The sequence below is a fragment of the Gastrolobium bilobum genome, unplaced genomic scaffold (genome assembly GCF_033153095.1).
Source record: "Gastrolobium bilobum isolate Gb01-03AN ecotype WA unplaced genomic scaffold, APGP_CSIRO_Gbil_v1 utg1266, whole genome shotgun sequence".
NCBI lineage: Eukaryota > Viridiplantae > Streptophyta > Magnoliopsida > Fabales > Fabaceae > Gastrolobium > Gastrolobium bilobum.
Window position 1 is genome coordinate 65,627 of NW_026898770.1, and position 20,628 is coordinate 86,254.

General features: G+C 37.6%; 2 protein-coding genes and 1 non-coding gene across 3 annotated transcripts; 2 read left to right on the forward strand and 1 right to left on the reverse strand.

Annotated features, from left to right (window-relative positions):
* The first annotated feature begins 561 nt into the window (after positions 1-561).
* Positions 562-14,319, forward strand: LOC133283957 (uncharacterized). The gene is made up of 5 exons (XM_061480893.1): positions 562-681; positions 774-1,108; positions 1,412-1,669; positions 1,790-2,173; positions 14,019-14,319. Exons 1-5 carry the CDS (start codon positions 562-564, stop codon positions 14,317-14,319), a joined length of 1,398 nt encoding a protein of 465 aa, XP_061336877.1.
* An 864-nt stretch (positions 14,320-15,183) lies between these two features.
* On the reverse strand, positions 15,184-18,937 carry LOC133283969 (uncharacterized). The gene is made up of 2 exons (XM_061480904.1): positions 18,707-18,937; positions 15,184-15,836 (listed from the first exon to the last, which is right to left on the reverse strand). Exon 2 carries the CDS (start codon positions 15,814-15,816, stop codon positions 15,319-15,321), a length of 498 nt encoding a protein of 165 aa, XP_061336888.1. The 5' UTR covers positions 15,817-15,836; positions 18,707-18,937; the 3' UTR covers positions 15,184-15,318.
* Positions 18,938-18,962: 25 nt separating this feature from the next.
* Positions 18,963-19,047, forward strand: TRNAM-CAU (transfer RNA methionine (anticodon CAU)). The gene is given in 2 exon segments: positions 18,963-19,000; positions 19,012-19,047. It is a non-coding gene; the product is annotated as a tRNA-Met (tRNA).
* The last annotated feature ends 1,581 nt before the right edge of the window (positions 19,048-20,628 follow it).

Sequence of the window (20,628 nt, forward strand, 5' to 3'; positions counted from 1 at the left end):
AGAGCGTCTTTTCCGTTTTCTAGCGTCCTGGTTAACAGAGAGCACTTTTCATGAGGTGATTAATGGATGTTGGTCAAACAATGTAAACTGGATGCATGCTATGGAGACATTTCTTATTAATGCTTCAGAATGGCATAGAAATGTTTATAGGATTTCTCTGAAAAGAAAGAATGATTTGCATGCAAGGATTATAGGTATTGATAGATGTCTTAGTTATCAGTACAGTCATAGCCTTGAGATGTTGCAAAAGGATCTATGGAGGGAACTAGACAAGATTTATCTTCAAGAGGAAATCACTTGGTTTCAAAGATCGAAATTGAATTGGTTTGCTCTTGGAGATAGGAACTCGCGTTTCTTTCATTCTGTGACGGTTGCCAGACGTAGGAGGAATCACATAGATACGTTGAAAAACTCGGAGAGAGTTTGGATTGGTGATCAGCAGGTTTTAATGGAAATGGTTGTTTCCTTCTTTGAAAATCTGTACACAAAAGATCCATTATCTAAACCGGCTTTTCCAGTTCGTGGTTTTTTCCAGTTATTGAAGCGCATGCTTTAGACACGATGAGTATTATGCCAAACAGTAAGGAGATCAGAGATGCAGTCTTCTCTTTTGGTCCATACAAGTCGCCTGGGAAGGATGGGCTTAATGCTCTTTTCTTTCAATCTCAGTGGGATAAGGGGGTGAGTCAGTTATCTCTTTTGTGAAAGGTGTGTTCCTTCATCCGGATAATATCAAAGAGGTTAACCAAACTTTGATTTGTCTGATTCCTAAGATTGATGTTCCTGAATTACTTAAAGATTTCAGACCTATTAGCCTTTGTAATGTTATTTACAAGACTGTAACTAAGATTGTGGCTAAGAGGTTGAAATCTCATATGGCTCACTTGGTTATGCCTAATCAATGTGGTTTTATTAAGGGTAGACAAGGAGCGGATAATATCATTGTGGCTCAGGAAATCATCCATTCCATGAATAAAAAGAGAGGAGGTAAGGGTTGGATGACTGTCAAAGTTAATTTAGAAAAGGCTTACGATAAGATTTCTTGGGAGTTTATGAAAAACACGCTTGTGGATGTTGGTTTGCTTGAGAATATTATTTCTCTGATCATGTGTTGTGTCTCGTCATGTACAATGAATTTGTTATGGAATGGATCAACTACGACAGAATTTTCTCCTAATCAAGGTCTTCATCAAGGAGATGCTTTGTCTCCTTATCTTTTCATCCTTTACATGGAAAGACTTGCTCATTTGATTAATGTAGCAGTTCAGGAGGATGTTTGGAAGCCTATCAGATTGAATAGAAGGGGACCATAGCTTTCCCATCTATTTTTTGCAGATGATCTTCTGCTCTTTACAGAAGCCACAGAAGGGCAAGCTGTTATTATTAATAAGATTCTGGATTGTTTTTGCAGGTGCTATGGTGAGAAGGTTAGCAAGGAAAAAACAAAAGTCTTCTTCTCCAGGAACGTTAATCATACCCAAGTGCAGAATCTAAGCCAGTTGATGGGCTACTCTCCTATAAATGACTTGGGTAAATACTTGGGTATTCCTCTTCGTCATAGCCGTGTTACAAAGAGTACGTTTGGCTATATCTTAAATCGAATGCAAGCTCGTTTAAATGCCTGGAATCAACGTACTCTTTCATTGGCAGGAAAATCAACTTTGGCTAGGTCAGTTCTTACTGCAATTCCTCAATATCCTATGCAAACTTGTATTATTCCTAGTGGTACGTGTGATCGTATTGAGAGTGTAACTAGAAATTTCATTTAGGGATGAACTTCTGAACGAAGGAAAGCTCACCTGGTTTCTTGGGAGACGGTTTGTTTGCCGAAGAATGTAGGGGGGCTCGATTTTCGTAAAATTAAAGAGAATAATATGGCTTTTATCATGAAACTAGGTCACCGTATCATGACTGATCGTAATTCCTTATGGGTTCGGGTCCTTCGTAGCAAGTATAAGGTGGAGGAGAGGCTTATTCCTAGTATCTCGGCTTCAGCAAATGATTCTGGTTTATGGAAGACTATTGTTAAGTATTGGCCTCAAACTCTAGAGAATTCTCGTATCATTTTAGGGGATGGGGTTCATACGCCTTTTTGGATGGATTCATGGGTGCCAGGGTGTCCTCAACTTGTTTCTCTGGCCGTTCAACCTATTCCTCCTACTATGACTCATTGGTCTACGTCTCAATTTGTAACTTGTTATGGTAATTGGGACTGGCCTTTATTCCAGCACCTTCTTCCTACTTCAGTATTAGACAAGATTCGTAGTGTGCTCCCTCCTACAGTGGATCCTTCTCCGGACCGTGTTATTTGGGCAGGTAGCCAAGATGGGTGGTTTTTTCAGTGAAATCAGCTTATAACTATCTCATGGGTACCTCATGTTGGGCTTCCTCCTTCAATGCTAAGCCCAAGCCCATTTGAGGGGTTTCCTAAAAAACCCTAACCCTAATTTCCACCTCCTCTATATATACTCATTAGTTGTGGGTGGAGGCTAGGTCAGATTTGAGAGAACAAATTTGAGAGAATTATTTGATTGTTTGAGCAAAAGCTTTATGCTTTGCATTTGAGAGATCTCTAGAGAGAGTTTGAGTGAAACATCTCTAGGGTAGTTTGATTATCACCATTGTTGGAGAGGTTGAGTTAACCACCACATTGGTGTATTTGATTCGTTGTAACCATTATTTTCATAGTGGATTTCTGATCTGGACTAGGTCCCGTGGGTTTTTACTTCTTCATTGGAGAAGGTTTTCCCACGTTAAATCTGGTTGTGTTCTTCTTCTCTCTCTCTCTTGTTTTCGTTTTGATTTTTCCGCTGCGCTGCCTGACCTGGTGAAGTTCAGGCCGAGGTATTGCCGAGATCCGAGATCAGGATCTTGTTGATTGACTTCCGCACAAAGGCCCCTGAGCCGAGCTTGAGGGAACCGAGTTTTCCCAACAGTGGTATCAGAGCCCGGGTTCGACGGGTTCTGAGGGAGACGAGATGGAGACCAGTGGCATAACTCATGATGAAGATATGTTCAAGTTGACCGCAGACAATTTCATATATTGGAGACCGATGATGGAAGATCATCTCTACTGCAAAGATTTGCATGAGCCCATTATCCTTGATGAAAGACCGGCAGGCAAGACAGGTAAGGAGTGGGAGATCCTGAGTCGGAAGGCGGTAGCCACGATCAGGAAATATATTGATAAAAGCCTCTTTGAGCACGTGTCCGAATTCATGAACGCGTATGAGTTGTGGACGAAGCTGGAGTCCATGATTCAGAAGAAGACTCCCAGGAACAAAGCACACCTGGTTCGCCGACTTGTTAAGCTTGAATACAAGGACGGCATGAGCATGATTGAACACCTGAACACCTACAAAGGTATTGTGAATCAGCTGTCAAAGGCAGATATGAAAATTGATGAAGAATTGCAGGCATTGCTGCTGTTGAGCTCGCTGCCAGAAAGCTGGGATACTCTGATGGTGACCCTGAATAACTCGACTCCAGATGGAAAATTGAAGATGGATGTCGTGACAGACAACCTCCTGGGCGAAGAATCCAGGAGAAGAGAACGAGGTACTTCGAGTACGTCTGAGGCCAACGTTGCTGAGAACAAAGGGAAATCTGACTCCCGGGGTAGAAGTAAAAGCCGCGGTCGAGATCGAGATAGAAGAGAAAAGTCCAGAGGTCGGTCAAAGCCAAAATACGAGTTAAAGTGCTTTTACTGTGGAAAGACAGACCACAAGAAGCCAGACTGCTGGACCCTGCAGAATGATGAGAAGAACGGCTCTGTGAAGCCGGATCAGATTATTCCCAAGAAGAGGGAAGTCAAGAGCACCACTGCAGTGGCTGCCAACTCAGATGCCGAGATATTCCTCCTTGGTGAGGATAATTATTTGAATGTTGCATATGATGACTGCACCTGGATTGTTGACTCTGGTGCCTCCTTCCACGTTACTCCACACAAAGGTTTTTTCTCCTCTTATCGAGGTGGTGATTTTGGAGTCGTGAAGATGGGAAATCAGGTGACCAGCAAGATTGTTGGTGTCAGTGATGTAACTCTGACCACAGATGTCGGATGCCGACTTGTGTTGAAAGATGTAAGGCATGTTCCTGACATGCGTTTGAACCTAATCTCGGTAGGCAAACTTGATGATGTCGGGTTAGTGAACTACTTCGGTAGTGTTAGATGGAAGTTAGCCAAGGGAAACTTAGTCGTGGCCCGAGGTAAGAAGGAAGACTCCTTGTACGTGATGCAAGGAAAGATCAATGGCGGAGAAGCCAATTCTGTTCGAGATGAACCTAGCTTGGAGCTATGGCACAAGCGCCTCGGCCACATGAGCGAGAAAGGGCTACAGATCCTGAACAAGAAAGGATTACTGACTGGGTTGAAAGGCCAAGCGTTGGAGAGTTGCACACACTGCCTAGCTGGAAAGCAGCACCGAGTTTCTTTTGTGAGACCGGATCAACCAAGACGACGCAGGTATATTCTTGACCTCGTCCATACTGATGTCTGCTCCATGTCGGAAAGATCCCTTGGAGGAGCTCAGTACTTTGTTTCATTTATTGATGACCATTCCCGCAAAGTGTGGGTATATTTGTTGAAGTCTAAAGACCAGGTACTCCAATCCTTTAAAGAATTCCATGCTATGGTTGAAAGGGAGACTGGCAAGAAATTGAAGGTGGTCCGATCTGATAATGGTGGTGAGTATTGCGGCCCATTTGATGCATACTGCAGAGCGGCCGTGATTCGACTTGAGAAGACGCCCCCCAAGACTCCACAGTTGAATGGACTGGCTGAGAGGATGAACAGAACTATTGAAGAGAAGGTCTGAAGCATGTTATCCAATGCCGGATTGCCGAAATCATTCTGGGGAGAAGCCGTCAAAACAGCCGTTGACTTGATCAACCTCTCACCGTCACGACCACTTAAGGAGAAATTCCAGAAGAAGTCTGGACAGGTCGGAAAGCGGCCTACAATCAATTGAAGGTGTTTGGATGCCGAGCTTTCGTGCATATCCCTAAAGATGAAAGGGCAAAACTTGATGCAAAGACCAAAGAATGCATTTATCTTGGTTCGCCGAGATGTGAGTTCGGGTTCCGACTTTGGGATCCAATCAATAAGAAGATCGTGAGAAGTCGAGATGTGATCTTTCATGAGCATGAGAACATTCATGACATCTCGAAGCCCAAAGTCCGGGTTACTGTCAGACGTGAATAACCCATCCCTCCTGTCCGAGCTGAAGCAGGGGGAGAAAATCAAGAAAATGAAGAAAATGATGATCAGCAACAAGCTGATAATGACCAAGACACTGAGGTCCGAGTTGATGATGAGATTCGGGATGAGAATGATGAACCGGGTTCTCAAGCTGAAGAACAGCCGAGATATCCAACTCGAGAAAGAAGACCCTCTACGAGATACCCATCGGATGAATACACCGTTGTTGCTGAAGACGGTGAGCCTCAGAGTTATGATGAGGCTGTGACGAGCTCAGAGAAAGAAGAATGGGAAAAGGCAATGCAAGACGAGATGAAGTCTCTGCACGAGAATCAGACTTATGAGCTGACCGAGTTGCCTAAAGGAAGACGAGCTTTGAAAAATAAATGGGTCTACAAGATTAAGAATGAAGAAAACGGGCAAAAGCCGAGATACAAAGCCCGGATTGTAGTGAAAGGCTGCAATCAGAAGAAAGGAGTTGATTTTGAGGAGATTTTTTCTCCTGTGGTGAAAATGACCTCGGTCCGAACCGTGCTAGCCATGGCGGCTTCAATGGACCTCGAGGTAGAACAAATGGACGTGAAGACGACATTTCTTCACGGTGACTTAGAAGAAGAAATATATATGGAGCAACCTGAAGGATTCTAAGCTCCAGACCAAGAAGACTTGGTATGTCATTTGAAAAAGAGCCTCTATGGCTTGAAGCAAGCACCTCGGCAGTGGTACAAGAAGTTTGAATCATTCATGACTGATCATAAGTTTGAAAAGACAGATGCCGACCACTGCGTATTTGTGAAGAGGTATGAGGCCGGAGATTTTTTGATCTTGTTGTTATATGTTGACGACATGCTTATTGTAGGGAAAGACAAATCGAGGATAGTCGCCGTGAAAAAGGCGTTGAGCTCGTCCTTCGCAATGAAGGACCTCGGCCCTGCAAAGCAGATTCTCGGAATCGAGATCATCCGAGATAGACAAAAGAAGCTACTGTGGCTGAGTCAAGGGAAATATATTGAGAAGATTCTGAAGAGATTCAGCATGGACAAAGCCAAAACAGTGAGCACCCCTCTAGCCGGACACATAAAGCTGAACCAGAAGCAATGTCCGAGATCTGATGAAGACAAAGATGAGATGATGAAGGTCCCGTACCAATCCGCCGTCGGAAGCTTGATGTATGCAATGGTTTGCACTAGACCCGACTTGGCGTATGCTGTAGGAATGGTAAGCCGGTATTTGTCAAACCCCGGCAAAGAGCACTGGGAAGCAGTGAAGTGGATCTTCAAGTACCTACGAGGTACGACCGACTTATGTCTCCGTTTTGGAGAAGGCAAAGCCGAGTTGCAAGGCTACTCAGATTCTGATTTAGGGGGAGACGCAGACTCGAGGAAGTCGACTACATGATATTTGATGAGATTTGCCGGAGGAGCTATCTCTTGGCAATCAAGACTTCAGAAATGTGTTGCACTATCGACAACTGAGGCTGAGTACATTGCCGCTACTGAGGCAAGCAAAGAGATGTTGTGGATGAAGAAGTTCCTCATGGAACTCGGCCATGATCAAGACAAGTACGAGCTGGGTTGTGACAATCAAAGCGCAATCCATCTTGCAAAGAATTCTACCTATCACTCCAGCACAAAACATATTGATGTGAGGTATCACTGGATCCGGGATGTGGTGGAAGGTGGAGAGCTCGAACTCGTCAAGGTGCACACTGACCAAAATTGGTCCGACATGATGACAAAGTCGGTTCTAGCAAGAAAATTTGAAGACTGCTGTGAAGGAGCCGGGTTGATGCTGAAGCCGACGCATTGAAGTCGGAGGGGGAGATTTGTTGGGCTTCCTCCTTCAATGCTAAGCCCAAGCCCATTTGAGGGGTTTCCTAAAAAACCCTAACCCTAATTTTCACCTCCTCTATATATACTCATTAGTTGTGGGTGGAGGCTAGGTCAGATTTGAGAGAACAAATTTGAGAGAATTATTTGATTGTTTGAGCAAAAGCTTTATGCTTTGCATTTGAGAGATCTCTAGAGAGAGTTTGAGTGAAACATCTCTAGGGTAGTTTGATTATCACCATTGTAGGAGAGGTTGAGTTAACCACCACATTGGTGTATTTGATTCGTTGTAACCATTATTTTTATAGTGGATTTCTGATCTGGACTAGGTCCCGTGGGTTTCTACTTCTTCATTGGAGAAGGTTTTCCCACGTTAAATCAGGTTGTGTTCTTCTTCTCTCTCTCTCTCCTGTTTTCGTTTTGATTTTTCCGCTGCGCTGCCTGACCTGGTTAAGTTCAGGCCGAGGTATTGCCGAGATCCGAGATCAGGATCTTGTTGATTGACTTCCGCACAAAGGCCTCTGAGCCGAGCTTGAGGGAACCGAGTTTTCCCAACACCTCAATTATCATCAGGATAGGATTTGGAAGGTTATTTGGGCTTAGCCTGGTCCTGAACGTATTAGACAATTCTTATGGCTTCTCTACAGAGGTTCTCTTTTAACTAATGTTCGTAGAGTGCATCGTCACATGGCTACAGATGCAGCGTTTCTGAGATGTCATTATAATCTTGAGGATAGTTTACATGCAATTAGAGATTGTCCTGGTGCTAGGGAATTATGGGAGCATTGGGTTCCTTCTGATAACCGTAGTGACTTTTTCTCCATGGATCTTCACCTATGGATTCAGACAAATCTAGGATTAAAAGGTCCGTTTCAAACTGATCGAACTTGGCCTTTGTATTTTGGGGTGATAGCTTGGTGATTTTGGGGGAAAAGAAATAAGGCGATCTTTGATCAAACTAGCACCTCGAAGTATGGTCTCATTAGGCGCATTACCTACACTTGTGGTAATATTCAATTGGCTAATGAAACCCTTATTAAGATTGGTCATCGGAGCTTAGAAGAGAGGAACGTCTTATTCACTGGAATTTTCCCTCTGAGGGTTATGTTAAACTTAATGTGGATGGTTCCAGCATAGACAGTGGGCAAAGGACTGCATGTGGTGGAGTCATAAGGGATGCTGCTGGAAACTAGTTAACTGGTTTTACAAAATTCCTTGGGAGTGGTACTTCTACTTCAGCGAAAATTTGAGGGTTCTTGACAGGTATGGATCTGACTTGGCATAAGGAATTTAGGAGAGTCTTTGAGGAGGGTGACTCCAAGGTGGCTTTGGAATTTATAAGAAAAGGGTGTGACGTAAGTCATCCTCTTTCTGCTTTAATCATCCGAGCTCGTAGCATGCTTCAAAGAGACTGGATTATTCAGCTTAGTCATACTTATAGAGAAGGCAATTTTGTTGCTGATTGGCTTGCTTCTCATGCACCTCATCATGATGGACAACTGATTGTGCTGGATGTCCCTCCAACGGCTTGTTTGGAATTGCTTCATAATGACTTGAGGGGAGTTAGTCTCACAAGATTGTGCCCAGTATAGGGCTTTTTTTATATTAATTTAGTTTTCATTGTATTTCCAAAAAAAAAATTTTGGAATTAATGCAGTTTATATTCAGACGAGTAGGTCTATTTTGTACATATTAGTAGTTCAGCTAAATTTGCAAAGCGCTTTACTCAATAACATTCGATATATGAATTTTTCCTTAAGCATCAAATTGAAATACTTTTATTGAGTGATTGATTATTTGAAAAAAAAAACAGTTTATTGGACCAGAATTGATCCTAAATTAAAGAAGTGGACCACAGATATATGCCCCCATATTAATTAATTAAATCCTTTCCTTTAACAACAACTTAGAAAATCCATATCGAGATGGTTTTATTAAAATAGAGAACAGTGATATCCAATGACAAGACAACAATCTTTTTATTTATATAATATATAATATATGGCCAAATGAGTGTCATGGACCCAATGAAAGTGATTATTATCTGTTCTTGTCTACACAATTGAATAATGGTCTATTTCTTCAATCACAAAATTAAGTATAAGATACATCTTAACCACAAAACTTAGGGGCCAAGATTGTAAATAATGATCTTTGAGTTAGCTATTAAATAATACATTTATATATTTTTCCTTCTAGTTTGGTGATGTGTAAATTCTTGAGAATAATCGTTGGATATAAAATTACTATATTAGGCCTTATATAATAGTTTGAGTGAGAGTTAATTTTTGATAGAGTATCAAAACTTTTTTTTTTAGTAACGAGTATCAAAACATTTTATGATTAAGTAATTAGGAGTCAAGAGTGTAATTGTTATTGTCTCCGTTTTTAAATTAAAAATTAAATTTTAATATGGATTAAGGTGAATTTGTTATGATTTTTATAATAATAATATTGTGCCGCAATCAATTGTATTTCTTTTTTCTGTTTTAATAAAAATGAGTTAAGTTCTGATTCATGTAGGGGTGCGGTCTATTGGATTAAGTGATTTTTTTGTTTAGGCTTGTAACACTAATTAGTGTGGGTAGTAATATAGACTTAACACATAGGTCTGTGATGGAAAGGGGACGAGGGCTAATAATTTTGACTAAGACTCATTTGCATTTATAATATGTTGGAAAACAATCACTTCAAATTTGGTCAATCGATAGTTGTGAACAAGAAGTGATGTGAACTGTCGAAGAAGATCATATGATCCTTCAACAGTTCAACTTTGAAGGAATACCGAAGCAGGCAGGACAAAATTTATATATCACAAATCAACTTAAACCTTTTGATGCTATATTAGTTTTTCTTACAAAACTTTCACATCATTTATACTTTAAGCACAAATATTGACTCTTTAAGTGAAGGAAAATATTAAATACAAAATCATTTATAAAACTTCTATATAATAATTTATACTTTTAGAAAAATTAGTTATTGACTCCAATATATATTTTTATTTAAATTGTGACACATGATATATAAAGGTCTTAAATTTTAATTTTAAACTGCACAGTGGTGATTCTAATTAAAAGAATGAAATTTATAGTATTAATTAATAATCTATTGTCAGAACTTTCTTTCTTTCATTTTTTTTAATATGCTATTGTCAAAACTTTCACAAATGTAAATTTTACGTGAAATTATACGTGTACGACTGTCTCTAATGTGAGCAATAAAAGCAAGATTCAGATGTGTAAACAGAACACCATGAACTTTTTTTTTTTTTTTGAAATATTTCAATGGATTCATAATTCGCGACTAATTTGATTCGGAGTGAGTCTCAGGATTAAAATTTTAAACCCCTCTCAAATATGGTACTGAAGAGAATCAAATACATAATTTCACTCCACCTGCTCAATCCTTTGACACCGAGCTACCATTATTTGGTTGTGTGGTCTTCTTTTTTAATATGAACACAGACGCATGAATGTATTCGCTATTCAATTGTAAGAATTCAGATCTTGCAGTTTTAAAAGAAACTGCAGCTACAAATCCAGCCAAAAATTATTAAACTCAGTTTTTACAGATAAATTTTTCGTATAATAAAATAAATTGGATGGATGTTAATTTATGCAATTGATCTAAAAAAAAACCCTAGACGATCGCCATCCCCAATTGTATACAGCGTGCATCATTGTCTTGTCAAAATGTAACAGAAAAAAAAAAAACAGCTCCAAAACATGCACTCAACAGAAAAAGAAGGTGATGAGTGTTGTGTAATTGAAGTAATTTCGTTAAGTTATCATGTCATGTTAGCCGAGGAAATACAATGATTGTGTCAATCAAATATCAGGTTAACGTCATTTGAAACAAAAGACATGATAATGTATGGTTACATGAGAATAAAATATAAATCATTTGAATAACTTGCGGATTATTACACAGACAGTGATAAATTATTATTTAAAACAATATTTAATTATTTAAAAAAAATCAAAAAATCATTTTTTTAATGGGAGGGTTCAAATTTGACCAATTTATAAAAAGAATTTTTGCACACTAGTTTTTTTTAAAAAAAAAATTCTTTAAAATAACATTGTCACATTTTCAAGGAAGAAAAAAAAAATCCTTTATCTTTCAATTATGAAAACTTTTAAGAAAAATTATACTCTTATGTTATATGAGATTCATCTCTCATGTTACACTCACGTAAAAAGATGTGTCTTTTTTTTTCTTCTTTTTTCTTTTTTTAAAAATTGGTGACCTCACTTTATTTATCTCACAACATAATATAACTTTTCTTATATTACATGAGAGAAGTAAAACCCAACTTTTAACGTGTAAACTTTATGAAATCTTATTCAAAACAGTTTACCGGAGAAAGCTATACCTTTAATTTGTTCGGTGGTTTATTAAGGTTCATGCCTTAACAACGACACAGGATAAATCCCAAGATTATGAGAATTTGTAAAATTCTCAGAAATTTCAAGTTGTTGAAATTCGGTGTTAAAACAGAAATCATGATAATTGCTTATAGACAAGTCAAAGGCAGGTGGGGCTAAGAAAAATACGGGTTTGATCTCTTCAATCATTTTTGAGCACTTTACAAATAGGATATATTCTGTTTTACTCCTAAGTTCAAGCTTCGCCGTTCACTTTTAGAAGATATATAAATCTTAATTCGTTTATTTATGGATTTCTTGCTCAGAGTTTGCTTCCTGATAAAAATGTTTTAATATACTTTTGTCTAATATAGTAATTAAAATATTCAAGATTAAAATTCGTAGCAAATAATAATCTTAAGTATGCTATCAAATCATAAATTACAATGAGTTGAGATATATGTTTTATATTTTTTTATAATTTTTTTATATCGCCTATACTAGAGTTTTTATTAGCTAATTAAGGAAGGAAGTAGAAGAAACTGAGAGAAATTACCCAATGGGTGCAGCTCAGTTGGTAACTTGGCGCTGAGTTAGTGGGGTTGGATATGTGTTCGATTCCCGCTGAATGCATTCTTGGGGAGGGGGCTGAACCTTTAGCCATCACTGTTCCCCCGCACTCCGGATTAGTCTCATAGCTGGCTCAAAGAGTCGAAGCTCGTGGGGATACCGGAGGGAGCCAACTCGTCTCAAAGAGATAATTAAGGTTGGGTAACTCCAAAAAAAAAAAAGAAACTGAGAGAAATTCACTTTCTAAAACGTAGCTAAATAAAGGATAAGTTTTTTTATTTTATAAATATATTTTTTGGGCAGGATATACTTACCATAAAAAAGTTTATCGCTCTTACAACCAATTTAATCACCGTTGATTTCCGTCAATCTAACGGTTATAATTTATTGTGAATAATAATTAATTAATAAATGTGATACAATAAATGTTATTAATTTTCAATATATTATAACCGTTAAATTGATGAAAATCAACGGTAATTAAATTGGTTATAAGAGTGGTAAATTTTTTTGGCGATAAGTGGATCTGTTCCCTATATTTTTTACTTTAAAAGATTTCATATTTGAAGGAGGGAAAACAAAAACTCTACTTGGAAAATCGTCTTGTACTCTTGTATACCTTTTTATATACTTACGAGAAGATATAATATTAACAGTAAACAAAGATTAATATCTTAATATCAAGGGTGCCGAAAAAACTTGAAGGAAAAAGAAAAATTGGTGTGCCAATTAATCATAAAAAGATGCATAATTTGTATAAGTGAAACACAGACAGCACGACAACGTTATTCTTTTTTATTAAAGTTTGTTAAAACACGAATCAGCCCAAATGCTTGTTTAGGATTAAACATCCAAGTCCCTTTTTCACTTAAGGGGGGGAAAGTTTGCTTTGGGTCAATTTTGAGATCGACCTGGGTGGATATATACTGGGCCATTAACAATGAGGGCCGATCCGTTTTACTTTTGCTGGCCCAATATATCTGCCCAATCAACTGGGTCCGTCTTGATAGGTTTAATAAATTTGTTTTTTGTTTTATTTAGTTTAAAGGATGACATGCTGAAATGGACTCTATATGGGAAAGGAGTTTTATGGCATACCTGTAAAATCACTTTGAATTTGTGCAAACATGTTTGTTACTTTTAATGCAAAATTGATTTTACATTACTATTCATAAAAACAATATTTTGTTACTCTTGTGGTGAAAAAAATCCACTTAGATGGGTATGGGCAAAAATATCTTCATAATTTCACATTATATCATTACTCTGACAATATTTGCATCTCCATCTTAATAATTACACATCTTAAAGTATAAAGTTAGAACTATATATTTATTTTCACTATGATTTATTTTAAAAAATTGTTACTACAAATTAGACAAACAATTCAGAGTTGAGCTGCTATGTTGACCTGTTTACACTTTACAGCCACAAACCTTTGTAGTTAGTTTTAAAAGCGGGTAAACCTAAAATGGAGAGAGTCCTATTTTGGAGGGTAGCGATTAAGACTTGAGTTGGTACCAGACTGGCAACAGTCTAAATTCTAAAGTTTATAACGGCAAAAAATCTTAAAGTTGGCCTCCACCATGAACATTATGCGACCCAAATTCAATGCAATTCCGAGTATCAAGTGAGTGAAAGATCAAAAAGAGATAATATGAGTAACAAGAATGACTAAATTGACAAAAAAAACACTCCTTTTTAGAATGTAGGTTATAGAAGATAGTAAAAACCAATCAACGGGGTCAATGGTCAAAATTACATGCAAAACTATATTCCCCCAATTAAAAATGAATGGCTGGGCTGTGTTCACGGAATAGAAATCAATGCTAAAAGATAGCAACAGTTTCATTTTTTCAAAACCTCTCTAGCAAAACCCATCATGTCTTATCCCCACTTCATTCCCTTTGGTCTATAATTTTATATAAACTCATTCCCTGCCCCCACTTCATCCCCACCAACCTTCCTAACACTATAAGGAGGAAGAGAGCTGGGTTTGGTTATTTGGGACACAAGAAAGAACATGAGTCTCAAATGCCTAACCTGCAGCCAGGTCCTTCAAAGGACAGACTCATATAGGGAATATTTACCTGAAAATGATTATAGGGAAGTTACCAAAAAGGTTGACAGAAGCTGGTCAGGGAATATAACATCACCCCAATGTGAGCTACCCAAAGTTAAGGGGGTTGTGGCTAAGATTAAGGCTGATCATCGCCGAGTTCATAGTGCAGGAAATATTCAATATCCAGGAAGTTCTGAACCAAGATTGGTGAGGAGCAGTGGAATGAGAAGAGAATGGAGTTTCGAGAATTTGGCTGAAAATAAAGACCATAGTGTTAGTTGCCACTGAAATCATATGAATCAAACATTATTTGTCACACCTTCGTTTCTCGTGTTATATTCAGCCTCTTTCTACATTGTGTATACTTTGTTTGTGAGGGAATGATGAAAAGACTGGGGAAGCGGGGATTAGAGTGGATGTGTGTTATAAATATGGTGTTTCAAGCGCCTGGTACAAGTTATGAGAGCGCTTTTTTTTGCACCATATGTAATTTACATCCCTTGTAATTTATTTTATTTTTTTGTTTTCATTCTGACTCATTCATTGTAAGTCATGACTCAATATATGAAATTCATCTCATTTATAATCAATCTTTCTGGCTAGACATGAAATTTAAGGTGTTTTAAAATAAAAGGAAAAGGAAACCCGAATAGGGGTAGAATGACCGACCATGAAACATTGAGGCTTGAGCACATTGTTGACCATTTAGCTTTCAAGTTCTGACAAGCAAAGAGTAAAACCAGTATTCAATTCTTCTATTATACTTTAGTTGATCTATTTCAATCCTATTCTACCAAGGCCGTTGAAAATTGCAGTTTCAATGGATCTAAGGATAAACAACACATTTTACAAGCATTCTAGTCGTTTACATGAAATGAAAACAAAAGATCCTCCCCCGAAGAAGATTGGTAGCTTGTCTGTGAAACATGCATTGCACTCAAAAAAGAAAATTTAAAAATTCTCCATGCATACATGGTACTTCATATATCTTTTCACAGTGGAGATGGACTTCTAATTTAATTATGTGCCAAAGATCAAGTAATGACCGGATTCAACTTAGCTAAGCGTGTTCTTTAATACCCTGTCTACGTCTGCAATGAAAAGTATGAAAGAATTAAATAGAAAATGAGACAGAAACACAGTTTTCTTCGGTGCTTATAACTTCAAAACCTGCCAAATAATGTAACAGGGATTTTTCCAGCATTCTTTACATTATATAATGTCTATCATACAACAGAAAGTCCAGTGGGAAAAGTACTCTTTTTAAAAGAAGAAATGAAAAATCCACTAGTTTTTCTTTCTTCTAGCTTCTGCTTTCCAATCTCTACGACCCAGCACAATTCTAGGAATTTCATTATTAGAAGGTCCAGATTGAATTTCCCTCTCTAGCATTGTTTCTGCCTTATTCCCAAGGGCTAAGCATGTCACCTCAGGTACACAAGTTAGTGTTGGAGAAGGATCAATAGATCCATTCATTTCTTGATGCTTTGAAACATGAGCCCGTCTTGCATCCTTTTTCCAATCTCGTTTGCAATATATTCGGGTCATGAAATTGTGATTCCCATTTGGTTGTAGTTCTACTTGCACTGCTGCTGTCTCCTCTACAATAAAAGGCTTCTTGGTTTCAGCTTCTAGACGCTTACGAGCCCTATATCTACGTTGTCTCTCTCGATTCTTTAAACGTCTAGTCAATATGTCACTACGCCCTTTAGATCGTGCTCTTTGATCAACGGACTTCATTATAGAATTATCTTGAGTTCCAGAACCAGTTTGCTTGTTTTCCATTCTCAGAATAGGGCTAGCATCTGCAGTAATCAAGTTAGCTAAGGATGAAATCTAGAAATTCATTCCATGTCATAATTCCCGTGATGCAAGCATCTCATATTTTTATTAGAGCAAGTTAGCTTTTTAGTCTATGTTATACATCCTTTTAGGCTTTAGTAGCCTCTCCACTCCGGTATCACAATTAATCAGATTATATATAATAACCAATAAATAAAGTTTTAACAAACAGTGAATGGAGAAAAACTACAAAATAGTGCCTGCCCTTCATTGAGAGGCCACTTTTCTGACAAGGCTCCCTCCTCAACCCCAAGGAAAAATGGATGTGTCAAAATTTGAAATGGATGGGCGTATTATTAAAGCTAAAGAAATGTAGATAACCAATTTGTTTATAGGAAACATGGAATAAAACAAAAACAAAATTATATAGTCAATCATAAAACTAGAAAAATATGCTATAGTAGTCCTGCAAAATGTAAAAAATATCCTGCCAATGATGCAAAATGGTGATTTTCTCCTCTTTTCTTATCTTTCAGTCTTTTTTTATATTATTTTCGCTGAAATCTCATCAATGTGTAGCCGAAGGCACCAAAAGGCGTTGTCAGCGTCTTTCTGGTTCATGCAAGACATGCCTTTAGCATCTTATTGATAACAGTGAAAAATTTATGAAAGCTCAGTCATCTAATCAAATTAGTCAGAATGTTAAAAGAAGCTTAGGACTAGCCATCTAACTTGCTAACTGTTAGGCTTGACTGTTAGCAGCAAGCAACCTATAGTTTTGTAGGATGAATATCATTTTTACTATGAATATTATGCTTGAGTAGTAAATTTATATGGAAAATCAGTGCAAAATGTTCAAATATTACTATTATCCTTTTCTAATGCTCATGCCTTTCTCTAGTATGACATGCGCTTTATGGAACCTCTCCTCTCAAGGTTTTAAAACCTCTAGTGCCTTAAAGGCGCCTTTGCCTTTGCCTACCATATCTCATCATATGCTTAACTTAGGAATGTGGGAATGTGATTTCTTGGCACGGAATCATTTAGGCTCTTGCCAAATAGGTATTTTGAGATCATTGACTTTGTAGGGGAGTGAAATAAATTATCAATGGAAATCGCAGCATGATCATAGGGAGTTACCTAAAGTTTCTTGTATTGAATGTTGTTTAACTTACCATAAATGAGAATTAGAAAAGAAAGAAATGTATGATTTGAAGAATTAAAACTTAATGACAGATGGAATCTCCTGCAAAAAGAAGATGCAACAAATCAAACTTAGTCAGACTCTGACATGTAGTTAATGTCATGAATAGCTTCTTCCGATAAAGTTGTCCTACAGACAATGTATGTGCTAAATGTGCCCTGATGCAATAATTATCCGACTCCAATAATCCTATGATCCCACTCATTAAGTGATATTATTGATTACAAACTTTAGATGCAATTATGGCAAGTCGAATACTTCCAAACAAGGTCATCAAATTGCAATTGAAATCGTGAATTGCCAACCTAGTTTTTGAATGGTGAATTGTATCAAATCTTAACATTCAAAGACACAATGAAATATAGCTTAACAATGTAATAATTTTAAACTAGAAATGGACAAAACAATTCGACCATAATTCTCACAAAACAAAATTTTAAGTCATAAGTCATAACTGAGTCACATAAAACGATTGGGTAAAGCCTATGTTTAAAAAAAAACAAAAAATAGAGTAATAATGTAACCAAATAAGGTGCATATAGAGTGAGCAAGTGACTTGGTGAAACTTTAGTATCAAAAGAATTAAAAAGAGCAGTAGAATAGTCAAATAGGATGCATAGAATGAGTGAGTATCGGTGTGATTCCCCTGTTTCAGAAGAATGAAAACAGGACAATGTAATAATCAAATAGATGAATATAGTAATAGTCCTTTAGTTCCTTTCTCACTTAACAACTTAAGCTTATTTGACTCTTCAATTTATTTAATGAGAATTGATGAAAGAAAGCAAAAAAGAAAAAGAAAATAAAATGAATCATTGAATCTTCGATTCATATTAGTGATACGGAATCAAACCAATTTATGCATAGATCATGATAAGAATCGCTGGCTTGCCGAATCAAATCGAATCATGAGATTCGAATCGAAGATAGCTCATTAGCCATTCATTTTGTCTTATGCATAGGGGCTTTACTAGAATTAAAATGGAAGTAAACGAAAACAAAACCAAATAAATAAGTAAATAAATAAAATGCAGATTAATCCAAGAATTTTTTTCCCCCTTTTGGTTACCCGCAGATAGCAAGAGCTTTATAGCAGCAATCTTTTTATTTTATTTTATTTTAGTTACAAAAAGGAGGTCGTAGAAGATGAGTTAACTATAAAGTACAGGGCTTGAAATACAGCTCCTGGGCCAGTTCTAAAAAAATTTAACAGAATGCATCCCCTACATTTCAGTAAGCAACAAGTAAATTATCACAAAAACTCGGATCATGAAAAATGAAGAATCTGCGGCAAAGGGTATGAAGTGATCCTAGCAGCAGACTATAATGTGGCACCGGAAGAAACAGATAAGTAGTTTGAACTTTGAGAAACTCACAGTCCCCAAATCAGGCAAGAAAAAAATGGCAATTTCAATTCATGACAACACCGTTACAGTCATAGTCATAGGGTTATGCAGCAAAACAGATTACAATTAAACCGTGCAAAATTCGCTACCAAAAGGGTTAAGGTGAGAGGGGTTTCCGTCCTCAAATCAGAGAGGGGGAAAAAAAAAACACAACCATGTGTATGGAAAAAGTGACTCAGCAACAGAAGCTTTGAGGTTTCAACGTTAAATGGTTGTAGCTATATTTATTTAATGAGTAATTGAAAAGTGGAGAACATGCAGAAGAGGAAGGAGTTTGAGTTACCTTGGAGGGTGCAGATCCGCACGTGTCCTTGAGATTGTATCAGACACAGAGAGTAAAAAACGCAGAACAGAGAACATGTAATTGACACACACTGTAATAAAGATGAAAGAGACGATGTTTGAGTTTATGTTGTTTGGATTCGTCAAAACTGAAAATAACTTGGACAAGCTCTGAAGCTGGGTTGGTCTTGTCGATGTGTAACAAAGTAACAAAAAACTCAGTATTAGATGCTTTTGTACGGCCCTCAAAACTCATAGGGGTGGTGGCGCAGTTGGCTAGCGCGTAGGTCTCATAGCTTCTGAGTTATCCTGAGGTCGAGAGTTCGAGCCTCTCTCACCCCATGTTTTTGAGTTGCATCAGTATTGTCAATTACTTTATATTCAAAATAACTAATGAGATGTTGTCTCAATTTCTGAATGTTGGGATTTGGAGAAATTTCAACACCTTTTGCTCCAATTAGTGCTCCATAGAATTGTTGGAACATCCCCATTTTTTTTGCAATGGCCAGGATCGAGTCTCATAGGCTAGCTCTAAGGATGAGAAATTTTTCATTAGTTCTGCTTAGTGTCTTCTTACTGGTGTCCCTTTCGGGAATTCAACAAGGAAGTGGGATTTCATTTGGAGTTGGAAAGGCCCTAAAAGAATAAAAAGTTTTCTAGACACGTGTCAGACTTTGATACCTGTCCTAGATGCCTTCGAGAGTGTGAAAGTTGCCTCCATATGGTCAGGGATTGCTCATAGTCCAAAGAGGTTTGGAAATCTTTTATTCCTCCTTGTAACTGGTCCTATTTCTTCTCTCTTAACTTCTCTTAATGGCTTTTTCATAACTTATCTCCTTCCTCGCTCCTGCATATGGATCAAAACTGGCCCTTTTGTTGGTGTTGTCTGTTGGAAACTTTGGGCAGGTAGAAATGAATTGGTTTTTGATAATACTCATCTTGCTGTTGAGACTCTTGTTAGGAGTGCTCAAAGTCTCAAACTAAATTTTCTTGATGGTCAAAAGCTCCTTTGTAAAGCTGGTCTGCATCCTAAACCCAGGAAACATGCTTTTATTTCCTGACAATTCCCAGAAGTTGGCTGGATTAAAGTAAACACCGATGGTTCTTGTGGCAGTGGTGGTGCTCGAACAGGTTGTGGAGGTGACTTGAGAGATGCTTTTAGCAATTGGATTAGGGATTTTTCTAAAAATCTTGGTATTGGAACGTCTACCATGGCTGAGCTTTGGGGTGTGCTAGTTAGTTTGGAGCTGGCCTGGAATCTTGGATATAAAAAGATTCACTTGGAAGGTGATTTAGAAGCTGCTCATAAATTCATTAAGGAAGGATGTTCCCCCATCATCCCCTCTCTAATCTGGTGTTGCAAAATCGTTCTCTCCTTCATAGGAATTGGGAAGTTAAAATTACTAACACCTAAAGAGAAGGAAATAGTGTGGCTGATTGGTTTGCTATCCAAGCTCATCTCCATAGTTGGGATATTTTAATCTTCAGCAACCCTCCTCCTGATTGCTTGCAGAGGCTGGGCATCTCTTGGCCTAGAAACATAGCTATTAGTAGGGGTGTTCGCGGTCTGGATTGGATCAGTTTTAGAAGCAAAAATCATTTGATCCAATCCCTTCGGTTTGATCATATAATCATCCATTCGGTTTTGATTTTTTTTCAAATCCGATCCGATCCAATCCAATTTTTTTCGATTTGGATTGGATCGGTTTTCGGTTTTTTGAAAATTCTAAAATTTATTTCATGATTATTGTGCAAATAACATCTTTTGTATATATTGGCGTAAATTTGTTTTTTGAAATACTAAAGCATTAGTAAACTATAATATAGTTTTTTTTTTGACAATGAGATATGAAGCTCTACAAAGATAAAATTTTGTTGATGAGATGTGACTAGATTTTTTCTTGGGTTTAGTTGATGGGTTAA